The sequence below is a fragment of the Tachypleus tridentatus genome, chromosome 3 (assembly GCF_004210375.1).
Source record: "Tachypleus tridentatus isolate NWPU-2018 chromosome 3, ASM421037v1, whole genome shotgun sequence".
In the NCBI taxonomy this organism is placed as follows: Eukaryota; Metazoa; Arthropoda; class Merostomata; order Xiphosura; family Limulidae; genus Tachypleus; species Tachypleus tridentatus.
Window position 1 is genome coordinate 72268744 of NC_134827.1, and position 13252 is coordinate 72281995.

At 32.1% G+C, this 13252-nt stretch overlaps 1 protein-coding gene across 3 annotated transcripts in view; it reads right to left on the reverse strand.

Moving 5' to 3' along the window:
• Window positions 1-13252, reverse strand: part of LOC143247148 (calcium-activated potassium channel slowpoke-like) — a 61723-nt gene that overhangs the window by 26318 nt on the left and 22153 nt on the right. For all 3 annotated transcript variants that reach the window (XM_076494776.1, XM_076494775.1, XM_076494777.1), the window contains exons 7-14: window positions 11393-11484; window positions 9073-9183; window positions 7022-7127; window positions 6614-6766; window positions 4145-4300; window positions 2750-2862; window positions 1276-1434; window positions 1019-1095 (exon numbers count right to left, since the gene is read on the reverse strand). In XM_076494776.1, coding sequence (XP_076350891.1) covers window positions 1019-1095; window positions 1276-1434; window positions 2750-2862; window positions 4145-4300; window positions 6614-6766; window positions 7022-7127; window positions 9073-9183; window positions 11393-11484 — 967 coding nt within the window. The remainder of the gene's footprint in view (window positions 1-1018; window positions 1096-1275; window positions 1435-2749; window positions 2863-4144; window positions 4301-6613; window positions 6767-7021; window positions 7128-9072; window positions 9184-11392; window positions 11485-13252) is intronic.

Sequence of the window (13252 nt, forward strand, 5' to 3'; positions counted from 1 at the left end):
GAAATAAAATGTCATTAGAACTCTCTCAGGATGTTTTATTATCTGTTAAAAAGTGGCCTGTGAAACTAATCAAAACATTAGACAGAATATTTACTAAAAACGATTAGACTTGAGAATATAAGGAGGTTTAATGTTAGTAGAAATTAATTTCTAACATTTAAAATCATTCAATAGTAAACTCTACAAAGATGCCAAGAAACTAATTGTACATATATATTATATATATGTATTCGCGTGTTAAAGATTTCTTTCCTTGTTCATTACAGGCTTAATGCATTTGTTAATTGGTCGTACTCTCTGTTCTGGACTACAGTTTGTCTATTCAAGCATCATCAACGTAGGATGGGTCAGCAATCCAAAGAAATGCCGTTAGGCCTATTATAATGGTGAAGTCCAAAATATCTAAGCAGTTCGGAGTTGTGGATTTAAACACCACAGATATTTAAAGGAATTGTTTTACTGGAAGTAAAAACACCCGGGCCTAAAGACGTAAACACTAACAGTATTTAGATTAACTGTTCGTTAATCATCCAATTTTAGATATACATCTAAATGATATAGTAGTAGGTATACCATAAACAACACTGGAGTCTAGAGACATATTAATGTTTAAAGGAGCTGTTTTATCGGAATATAATATATATAAAGTTTTGATGTAGTTCACAGCGTAAGATATTTAAAATATTGTTCATATAAACTATCGATACGGTTGACAGTGTAAGAAGTAGAAAGACTGCTGTGCTTTCATGGTTATTTAGTATTTGTGTAGTGAAACGTACAACTGTGCGTGAAACAAGACACAAACGTACAACATCTAGGTGCCATTTAGCAAACTAGCAATACAGAGGTAGAAAGCTTGGGAGAGAGGTGATCACGGAATATCAGAAGATGCTATTAAGTGAAAAAGAAGTGGATAGACTACCACAGTGATTCACCAGAAACGAAAGGTATTTCATCCGTTGTGATCGAAACTTAGACAACAGGTGTGACAAATACAATGGCCAACCAAAACACTTACAATTTCTACATTTGCATTTCTTGATCAGCTTTTCGTCCTTAATACCTTCATGACAGTTTCTACAGTAGTACCACGCCCTGCAAATTAAACACAGTTCAACAAAAACGACTAGGAATAAAATTATTTACAAATTCGTGTTACACCGGTTCCCAATTCAGCTCTAGCCATATTTTCATTTTTAATCAGAGAATTCCAGAATTACTAGACTACAAATACTCTAACATTAGGCATAGCTTTTCTATAAGAGAAGAACACACCTTTTAACCTCCTCTGCAGACTGGGCTATAAAGAAACCCTGGGTGTTGCGCGGAATCTTCACCTTCTTTTTAGGATTTATTGCGATCTTGTAATCTGATCCGTCCTCGTTAGACTGATCAATAGCCAGAAGCAAAAGCTTTAATGTCACAAAACATAATCTGAAATGATCATCAAATAAAGATTTAAAATGTAATAAGTTACATATACTTAGTGTCATAAATGATAAATAATAGAACATGTTTGATTCTGGGCTTTTCTATGTATAAAAGTATTATTGCATAATATTATGTTAGATGTATATCATTAATATTTTGTCAAAGTATTGTCATGTTAGACTTATATCAGAAAGTATTGTTATATTAGACCTATATCATAAAATATTACGCTCGTCCTATATCAGAAAGTATTGTCATGTTAGACCTATATCAGAAAGTATTGTTATATTAGACCTATATCATAAAATATTACGCTCGTCCTATATCAGAAAGTATTGTCATGTTAGACCTATATCAGACAAGTATTGTTATATTAGAGCTATATCACACAGTACTGTCATGTTAAAAGTATATCAGACAAGTATTGTCATATTAGAAGTATATCAGACACGTATTGTTATATTAAGCTTATATCAGACAAGTGTTGTTATATTAGATGTATATTAGAAAATAATTGTTATCAAACAACTGCGGTCACGTGAGATGTATATTTATCGAGTATTGTCATATTAGAAGTATATCAGTCAATTATTGTCACGCTAGAAATATGTAAATCAAATAATATTACGTTAAGTTTACATTAGAAAAGCATGTTTCATTAGATTATATCAGACAAGTTTGTTTCGTTAGCGCTTAATATATCATTTTTTTACGTTAGACGTACATAAGACAAGTTTTGTAACGTTAGACCTACAGCAGTGAAATATTGTTATATAGGATGTATGTGAGACGTATTGTTACATATGGCCTATATCATAAAAGAATTGTTTCGTTACGTATATATATTAAACAAATATTGTCAAGTTTGTTCTATCACACAAGACGTTAGGTGTACAACAGGTGGACGAAACAGGTGGCTTCCCACGAAAATAGTTATTAATTTTCTTGTATCTTTTATTAAATAACAGAAACAAATGCGTAAAAGTATATGTTTTCAGAACACATTGAACGAGATATCTTCAAATATGGTCTAAAATCGTAATTTTAACAATGACTTTTGTAAAAAAAAACAAATTCTTCATTAGTTTAGTTACATTTTCCTATAAAAAGTGTTGAACAACTGCAGTAATTTCTTAAACTTTTTATTTCATTTATCCTGCAAAATAATCAAACAAGTGAAACTAGTTGAACTACCACACAATGTTACCTACGTTTACCCATCAGTATGCTGTCGAATTAAACTGGTTGAACTACCACACAATGTTACCTGCATCTACTCATCTGTCTGCTGGTAAATGAAACCGGTTGAACTACTTACTCAGCTGCTTGAGAGAAACTCATGCCCGTAAAGGAAGATGATAAGTTTTCAGTGTATATCTCCATACCACTTCCATACGTGTAGTCATTCTGCCAGGTAGCCATATCAGGTGACTAGACAACAGAAAATCTATGTTTATGTTAACAGTTTCTAATTGGACGTTAAACAATACTGACTGTAGTGAGTAGAAAGATGTCCTTGTTAACAGTTTCTAGTTGGAGGTTTAACAATACTGACTGTAGTGAGTAAAAAGACGTTCGTGTTAACAGTTTCTAATTGGAGGATTAACAATACTGACTGTAGTTATTAGAAAGATATTTGTGTTAATAGTTTCTAATTCTAGGTTTAACAATACTGAATGTAAGAGATAGATCATCTATTTATATCTTCGTTCTACGAATGACTTTGTGATTTCCCTTTACTTTCTATTTTTATGTTAATTCTCTTTGTTGTGTCAAAACTTAAAAAAAAAATGTTCTTCCAAAATTAACATTTTTTAAAACTGTTGCTAATATGTGTCTAACGTTAAATTGTCTCTAAAATCTGGCCAAGTAAGGATATTCAGTATAACCGATTCTTTCTACGTTAGGTTCATTGTTAAAGTATATTTGTATGCTTAATAGAGACTTACGATTGTACTTTAAAGGGAATACAGTTTTCTTATACTTCTTAGTTTAGAACTCTTACTGATGATTTTAAAGTAAGTTTGGAAGGAACACACCAAGTCTTGTTCCCTTTTCCCCGTGTTAGTTGTTTCCCTTTCCCCTCAAGAAGAAGTTAAATACTGGGTGACAAGTGTTTGAATATTTTCCCAGTTAAAGCACCCAATAAATTTCGTTTCCTTTTATGTCCGGTGTGGCTGAGTGGTTAGGGCGCTTGACTCGCAACCTGACGGACATGGTTTCAAATTCCCCTTCACAACAAACATGTTCGCCCTTTCAGCTTCAGGAACATTATAAAATTATAATCCATTCCACTATTCATTCGTAAAATAGTAGTCCAAGAGTTGACGGTGGGTGATATCACCTACCATTGATAGTCGTGTGATAAATTAGGGACGGCTAGCACAGATAGTCCTCATGTAGCTTTGTGCAAAATTGGAACATTGCTTGTATATTTTCATTGCTATGTTATGAAATGTTAGCTTTACTAAGCGGTATGGTGAATTAATAGGAATATTTAAATTGGCTTAATTTCTTCTAAAATAAATTGTTTTATAACACTTACTTCACTAAGTAATGTTGAAGGGTGAGGAGCTTCTTAGCTGGTAGCTTTTTCACTTCTTGAAAAAGAAACCATAATTCCTAGTGCAACATTTGCCTTGTAACACACAAAACATATATGTTCGTTTCGGTGTAACATCGAATAGTGTGTTGAAATATAAAACAAACAAACCGTTTTATAAGAGCGCATGGCAAATAGATTAGCCATCATGGTAGAAAATCCTGGTGCAAGACAACTCTGGGCGATGAAACCCAATTTCAGCTCCGATACGCAGATGACATCATCACCTCGCTTCCAATTCCAGCTGGGGATGTTCAGAAGGTATGCCTAGCAAACAAGGATGGAAATATTTCCAGTTACTATTGCACAAACGGTTAATTCCCTTCCTACAGCACTCTCATTCTTAACATAATATGTTCTTTCTAAATATAGAGTTTAAAGACGTAGTTAATTAATACTAATAAAATTTTGACTCACATGAACTTTGCATCACAAGTTTTGTACTTGGAGGGAATGTTACAGGCTTTGATACAAATTTTGAAGTTGAATAAACGTCGGAGACAATTCTGGACTATGAGTTAATGTTGGAGATTTGGATAAAATGTTTTGGAGGACAATCAAGAAAGTTTTTAAAGTTATTTTAATGACAATTAAAATATATTTAATACACCATGCTATGTGAGCAAGGAACGTAACAAGGTTAACGTGGAATATACTTAACCGTAAACTCTCTCACTCTTTAATTGTTACAGCAATAAATGTGAGTTAAAAATGTTGATATAAAGTATTCAATCGACTTAATACGATAGCAAATAGGCAGTTGACAGGTGTCCGAAAAACACAAAGTTCTTAAACTTTTCAATATTTTTTAAAAGTTTAAGTTCTGACAGTAGGATGAAAATTACTTTAACTGAAGAAGTTCTGATTAATATTCTTTATTATTCTATCCGACGTTTTGGCTTAAGCCTCTTTTAAAGTTTCGTGGAGGTCACAGGTTAAAAAGTGATTTTAAATTCTATTCCTCTAATTGTAAATTGTTACTAAAATTTATAACCTGTGACGTTCAGAAAAACTTGAAAAAGGCACAAGCCTAAACTTTTGGTAGAATAGAAAAACATTTATCAGATGTTTATTTTAATGAACAAAAAGAGGCTCACGTTATTTCATTAAGAGACATACAGTATACTAGTAACACTTCGTCTTTTGTTCTTATAAAATGGCTAGTTTCTCTGTATATAATGCACGTAGAAGTACGAATCAAACATTTGCAATTTTACTGAGATCAGATGTTTAATAGTTATGAAATAGCTGACATTACTCGTCTCTGCTAAGATATCTGGTAGATATGAAATAGAAAAACTAACATGTCTCTATTCAAATCTCTAGTAACTATGAATTATCTGAAAAAAACCGGTTCCTGTTCAAATCCCTGGTAGCTATGAATCGCCTGAAGTAACGTGTTCCCGTTCAATTCTCTAGTAGATATAAATCATCTGAAGTAACTAAGAGGTAAAAAATTAACTTTACAAGAATTGGACGTTCTTAGAAACTGTTAAACAGTACAAGTTCTAACGTTACTGAGCTATGGTAGTACCAGACGCTGCACGGTACAAATTCTAACGTTACTGAGCTATGGTAGTACCAGACGCTGCACAGTACAAGCTCTAACGTTACTGAGCTATGGTAGTACCAGACGCTGCACAGTACAAGTTCTAACGTTACTGAGCTATGGTAGTACCAGACGCTGCACAGTACAAGTTCTAACGTTACTGAGCTATGGTAGTACCAGACGCTGAACAGTACAAGTTCTAACGTTACTGAGCTATGGTAGTACCAGACGCTGCACAGTACAAGTTCTAACGTTACTGAGCTATGGTAGTACCAGACGCTGCACAGTACAAATTCTAACGTTACTGAGCTATGGTAGTACCAGACGCTGCACAGTACAAGTTCTAACGTTACCTTGCTATGATAGTACGAGATGTAATATTGTTATGATACTGTAGCAGCTGGATAATTACCATTATATAGTAGTACAAGTCTTGCAATGTTACTTTTAATTAAGTATGTTACATCATACTTAATGGATGATTCCCATTACAAGGTAGGACAAGTTGTTATCTTACTTTGTTATAATACTGTAACAGCTGAATTATTACCCTTATATAATATTACAAGTTATAATGTTACTTTGTTATGGTACTGTCGCAGCTAAATCATTACCCTTATATAGTATGAAAAGTGTAATGTTAACTTGCTATGATACTGTTGCAGTTGGTCGATTAGTCTTATATGGTAGTACAAGTCGTAATGTTACGACGTTATGATACGTAGCAGCTAGATGAATATTCTTACATGGTAGTAGAAGTTACTCTGTTACTTTGTTATAACACTGAAGCAGCTGAATCATTACCCTTGTATGGTAGTACATGTGTTGCAGTATTATTTTGTAATGATACTGTAGCAGCTGGATGATTACCCTTGTATGGTAGATAAAGTTGTAATGTCACTTTGTTATGGTAGTGTAGAAGCTGGAGAACTACCCTTATATAATATTACAAGTTTTGTAATGCTACCTTTTTAAGATATTGTAGCAGCTGGATGGTTACCCTTATATGGTAGTACAATTTGTAATGTTACCTTGTTATGGTACTGTAGCAGCTGAATGAGTACTCTTACATCATCTGAGTAATTTTTGATGGATATCACTCGCATGATGTTTGCTGCATCCTCGGCGTCTGGATCTAGACAATACTTGTCGGCTATTACCAGACAAGCATCCGCCTCGTGAACCTGAACCAAAATATGTCTCTTTGTTTTAGAAAACAGATTATGAAAAAATGTTTAAAACTTAATAGAAATAAAGAAATAGTCATTAAATAAATTTCTAAGTTGATTACAGACTTGACCAGTTAGGCTTATCAGTCGGCCCTTTCTTTAACAGTTAAAGAATATATATTTATACAGTCTGCACACGCGAGATCCTTCTTGTGATGATTTAATACGACATTCCTTTTTCGGACTAACAAGCATGGTTTCTTAACATACCTTCACACGCTGTAGATCAACTGGACTCATAACTGATCCTTGAAAAAATTCTACAGTTGTGAAATTTCTCTTTATCAACCCTTCTAGTTCCAGATCAGGTGTTTTTCTAAATAGGTAACAAAAACGTTTATCAACCCTTTATCTTCTAAGTCATGTGTTTTTATAAGATAGTAATAAGTACATTAGTTAACATTCGTAGTTTCATATCAGGTGTTTTTCCAAGTAAGTAATTAAAACGTTAGTTAACCCTTCTACTTCTAGGTTGTGTTTTTATAAGGTAATAATAAGCACATTAGTTAACCCTTGTAGTTTCACTTAATTTCTAGTTTCTTTATTTAATACCTTTAATGTTTTATTTTGTGCAATGAAAGTTTAACATTAACCTGTGTATTGTTTTATTATATATTCCTAATGATCTCAATAGGTAGCTGTTATGTAACGTATGTGTTATCTGTAATTGTTTCTTTGCTTTTGAAATAACTTAAATAAGACAACAGAAATTACTTCAGAAATACTTCAAATACTGTATAGAAATTTACACACCAAATATATGAACAAATATACTTAGCTTAATATATAGATTTAGGGTTAGGCTAAATCTCCTAAGGTGGATGGAAGGTGTAAGTTATTGTTGGGATTATGCCTGAGATTATCGAAATTATCCACCTTATGAAACAGCGCATTATGATTATCATATGTAGTAAGTACTCTATATGTAGATATGGTAAAGGTACGAAATAGGTATAATACAAATATGGACACTTAACATCAACATTGACAGAAAGTTTTACTTTAATATAGGATTGCTACTCACGTAATTTGTTTCTGTATTCAACAAGTCCAAAGACTAGGCAAGAAACCGTCAATAAAAATCCAAATTAGAAAGTTACCAACCCATCAAATTGTTCATCTTTGTTCTTCTTGTTACAGTCTGGATAACTCTACAATTACTTCATCACTAACGTCGGTTTAAACCTAAATCTACTGGATTTGCTCCTTGGCAGTGGATGATTCCATCGCTTAATCGTAATAACTAGTAGTAATTTAAAAAGAAGAACAACATAATTCTAGTGTAAACAATGGTATCATTACCCCCTTTAATTTGGTATTTTTAAAGAAACCTGGTGTTTTTTGAAAGAGCTTAAATAGAGGGTGAAACAGGAAATAGAAGCCAATAATGGTTGAATGCTAGTTGCTGTAACATGTAGAGTACTCAATACTTTATTCAATATATAACCGGTGTATTTAGGATGCCAACGCTTATATTACGTATGAAGAGAAAGTGTAAAAAAAAAAATTCAATACACATAATATTGAATTTCATTACACACGTTCACAGAATTCTAGCTTTCAGTCAAGGATAAGATGTCAGAAAACAAATAATAATAAAAAATTGTAAATATAAAATGGTGATCAGGTGGCAGTGTCAATAATAGAGCATAAAAGAATATGGGGATGATACAGCTATACATAGACCATACCTACATAAATTTCATTATTAAACATTAAAAGTTACACTGTGAAATGCATAATTGTTGTTAATATTAGTGCAGTTGGAAGTTAAATATTTCCTTGACTGTTGGTATGCAGTTTATAACAATATCATGGTCATGTCAGGGTAGGCATCAATGCAGTGTAACTAAGAGTGTAAATTTTACGTCTTGATCATTAATGAATATAACAGAATCTCACTACGAAATCGATCAAATTGACCAATTACGTAACCATTTTTACTCGAGCATTTTATATTCTAACACCTACTTTTAATAATGAAAGTCATGTATAGCTGTATCATTCCTATACTCTGGTTTGCATTAGTATTGGCACTGTCATAACGACATCATTTTACATTTAACAAATAAATTTTTATTACTTGTTATCAATAAGAACAAAACGCTTTCAATAGTATTTAGGTAACATAGTAATCTTAATAATCGAAAGTAATTATAATATTAATTTTTATTATAATTGTAACAGTTCTGTATTAGTGAATGGAGACTTCACTTTTATCTCACTAAATATACTAAGATTTCAAGTGATGTGATAAATACCTGTGGAGGAAAACGACTTCTACGTCCACGTCTTCTCTGTCTTCGTGGAGAAAGTCTTTCAGGAAATTGGATACCGTTTCATAAGTGATGTGTCCACACACTACAATATGCCTACAAGCAACAAGGAACTGAAGTAAACCTATTCTTGTTAACTGAGATAATCTTTATTGAATTAATTATTTATTGGTATCTTTTTACAAACATAAAAGGAATAGCTTTTAAATTTAAATGAGACATTCTATCTCATAAAGTTTTTAAAACAATCGAAGTTTCATTCGCTGAAAAAGTAAACTTGTATTCTTACATTTTTTATTCACATTTTAAAGGAAGGAAAAAGCTAATCTACATCGACTAATACCTTTTGAAACTGATAAGGTAAGAAAAACCAGTAACAGAAAAACACATACTTTAACACAACAAATAATTCATCAACTAATTCGTATCTGCAGAGTTCATATAGTCCTTACTTTAAGAGAACAAACAGTTACTCAAATTATTCGTATCTGCAGTGTTCATATAATCCTTACTTGAACACAAGAAATACTTCTTCAAGTTATCTGTATCTATAGTGTTTATATATTCCTTACATTAACACAACAAATAATTAATAAACTGACCTGCATCTGCAGTGTTTATATAGACCTTACATTATCAGAACAAATAATTAATCAACTTATCCGTATAATTAGAATTTATATAATCCTCTCCTTAACACAACAAATAATTAATCAAATTATCCGTATCTGTAGTGTTTATACAGTCCTTTCTTTAACACAACAAATAATTTAATTAACTCATTCGTATCTGTAGTGTTTATATAGTTTTTACCTTAATGCAATAAATAATTAAGCAACTTATGCGTATCTGCAGTGTTTACATAGTCCTTACTTTAACAGAAAAAGTAATTATTCAAGTTCTCTGTATATGTAGTGTTTATATAGTCTTCACTTTAACACAAGAAATAATTATTCAACTTCTCCGCATCCGTAGTGTTTACATAGTCCTCACTTTGAAACAATAAATACCTTATCAACTTATCCGTATCTGTAGTGTTTATATGTTGCTTACTCTAACACAATAAATATACATACAACACAACAAATAATTAATCAACTTATCTGTATCTGTAGTGTTTACATATTCCTTACTTTAACACAAGAAATAATTCATTAACTTAGCTGTAGTGTTATATAGTCTTTACATTATCCGAACAAATAATTAATCAAGTTATCCATATCTGTAGTGTTTATATAATCCTTACTTTAACACATAATCTAATTAAGCATCTTATCCGTATCTATAGTGTTTACGTATTTCTTACTTCAATAGAAAACAATAATTAAGCAACTTATCCGTATATGTAGTGTTTATATGGTCCTTTCTTTAACACAACAAATAATTCATTAAGTTATCCGTATGTGTGGTATTTAAATTGTCCTTACTTTAAGATTGTCTTGTATGTGGTGCTATGCACGTGAAAGATCTAAAGTTGACGAACGTAATAAATAGCATGATTTACATAATATTTTTTATCGTTCGAAGTACTTTTTGTTTAAAGCAAAAGGGTGTTAGACAATTAGTTCGTTTTAAATAGTATGAACTCTTTTCATAGTTTGTTCATATGTTGATATTATTTTATATTTATACTATATAGTGAATCAAACAATAGTTTTCAACACGTTTGTTACTTTAAACTATATGAAGAATCAAATAATAATTCTAATACATGTATTACCTTCGTCCTCTTTCAGACTTGTAGCATCCCACGTACTTTGATCTGGAGCCAATAAAGTCGATGATCTCCGGAATGCAGCTAGCAAATACTGCCTGTGATTGGTCGCAGTGTGAGCAGGTGACGTGCATAAGACAGACGTAGTTGGTGCAGACAGTTAAAGCCACACGAATAATAAGAAAACGGAGAAAAAATGAGAAAGTACGATTTAAAAAAACAAATATGAACACTGAATTCTACGTTTAGTTACTGAATGAAGAAATATGGAAATATAAGGAGAAAGTGCTTTGATATTATAGGAACTTTAAAACTTAGAAAAGGCAATGGAAACATGCGTTTTGTTTTACTAACAGCCAGGAAGAGTAAAAGCAACATAAGAATCGGTGCAGGCTTACCAGTGAAGACAAATAGCAGAATACAAATTGTTCTATTGTTTATTAGAATATTAAGGATAAAAAATTATAAACGATGTCGAGTAAAATATTAGAGAATACATTGCTACACGGTTAACCTGTAATAGAATTCTTACTTATATGCCCTCCAATGGCGCAAATATAAGCATAAAGATGATTTCAGAACGTGGTCTACCTTTTTCCATGCTCTCGTTTGTATTCACCTCCATATTTAGGTCTAGTTCCAACTAATTCTATAATCTCTGGAATACAGCCGGCAAAGACGGCCTAAAGACAGGAAATGGTAAGTTTGGCAGTTAAACAAGCTAATTAACTACTGTCAATAGGTCGTGAAACAATGATTATACGGGTGGTAAACAAGCTGATTAACTACCATAAAGAGGTGATTAAACAATGATTATGTGCGTGTTAAAAATATAATTAACTACCGCAAGTAGGTGATGAAAGAATAATAATAATTTAGGAGCTGAACGTGCTATTAAATACATAAATACATGATGATATAATGATTATGTGGGAGTTAAACAAGTTAATTAACTACCGTAAATAGTTGATGAAACAATGATTATGTGGGAGTTAAACGAATTGATTAATTACCTTTAATAGGTGACAAAAATTATTACATGGGAGTAAAGAAGTCAATTAATTACCGTAAATAGTTGATGAAACAATGATTATGTGGGAGTTAAACGAACTGATTAACTATCTTAAGTAGATGACAAAATGATTATATGGGAGATACACAAGTCAATTAACTACCGTAAATAGGCGATGAAAGAATAATTACACGGAAGTTAAATAAGTCAATTAACTACCGTAAATAGGTGATGAAAGAATAATTACATGGAAGTTAAACAAATCAATTAACTACCGTAAATAGGTGATGAAAGAATAATTATATGGGAATTAAACAAGTAGATTAACAACCGTAAATACGTGATGAAGAGTAATTATACGGGAGTTAAACAAGTCGATTGTCGTAAATAGGTGATGAAAGAATGGTTATATGGGAGGTAAAGAAGACGATTAACTGTCTTAAACAGGTGATGAAAGAGAGCTGAATGTCTATTATAAACAGATGGTCTAAGTTAAATGTTAAACAAGATCCTTCAAAAACAGCTACTTCTCAGAAGTCAACATCCGTGCTAACAGTGTAAAAGTACCGAAGTAATACTTCTGGGATAAGACTTAATTAAAAAATAGACCACGTTTGAAAGACTGAGTCATTTTGGGAAATGTAAAAACCGAAAATCGAAAAAAAGGAAGCTTGGATTATTTAAATTATTTGGGGATAAAGCATTAAAATATTGAAGAATTTAACCAACTTTGGGGTAGAGGAATGAGTATGTATGGGTTTGTTTTGTTTTTGAATTTCGCGCAAAGCTACTTGAGGGCTATCCGTACTAGTCGTCCCTAGTTTAGCAGTGTAAGACTGGAGGGAAGGCAGCTAGTTACTACCACCCACCGACAACTCTTGGGCTACTCTTTTACCAACGAATAGTGGAATTGACCGCACATTATAACGCCCCCACGGATGGGAGGGCGAGCATGTTTGGTGCGACCGGGATTCGAACCCGCGACCCTCGGATGACGAGTCAAACGCTTTAATACGCTTTGCCATGCCGTGCCCAATACGTATGATACATTCAGTCTTGACGTGTTGCATTGGGTTTCTATTTTAGGTAATCGTGGGTACTGAAAGATTTTAGTAATATTAAGTTACTTTCAAGGTACATGAAGAAATTAATATGATTTAATCTATCTTGTTATTCAGTAAGAAATTAATGTGAGTTAATCTATCTTGTTATTCAATAAAAAATTAATATTATTTATTCTGTCTTGTGATTCAATTAAAAATTGATATGGTTTAATGAATATTTTTGTATAATAATGGGTTTATAACTTCATACGATTTTATTTGTTTTGGAATTATAGGAATGGGTTTGTATGATATAGTCAATCCAAAGTTTTTTGGTGCAAGAAAAAAATTTGGTTTATTCAATTACAGGTACAGAAAGATGTATTCTGTACATTT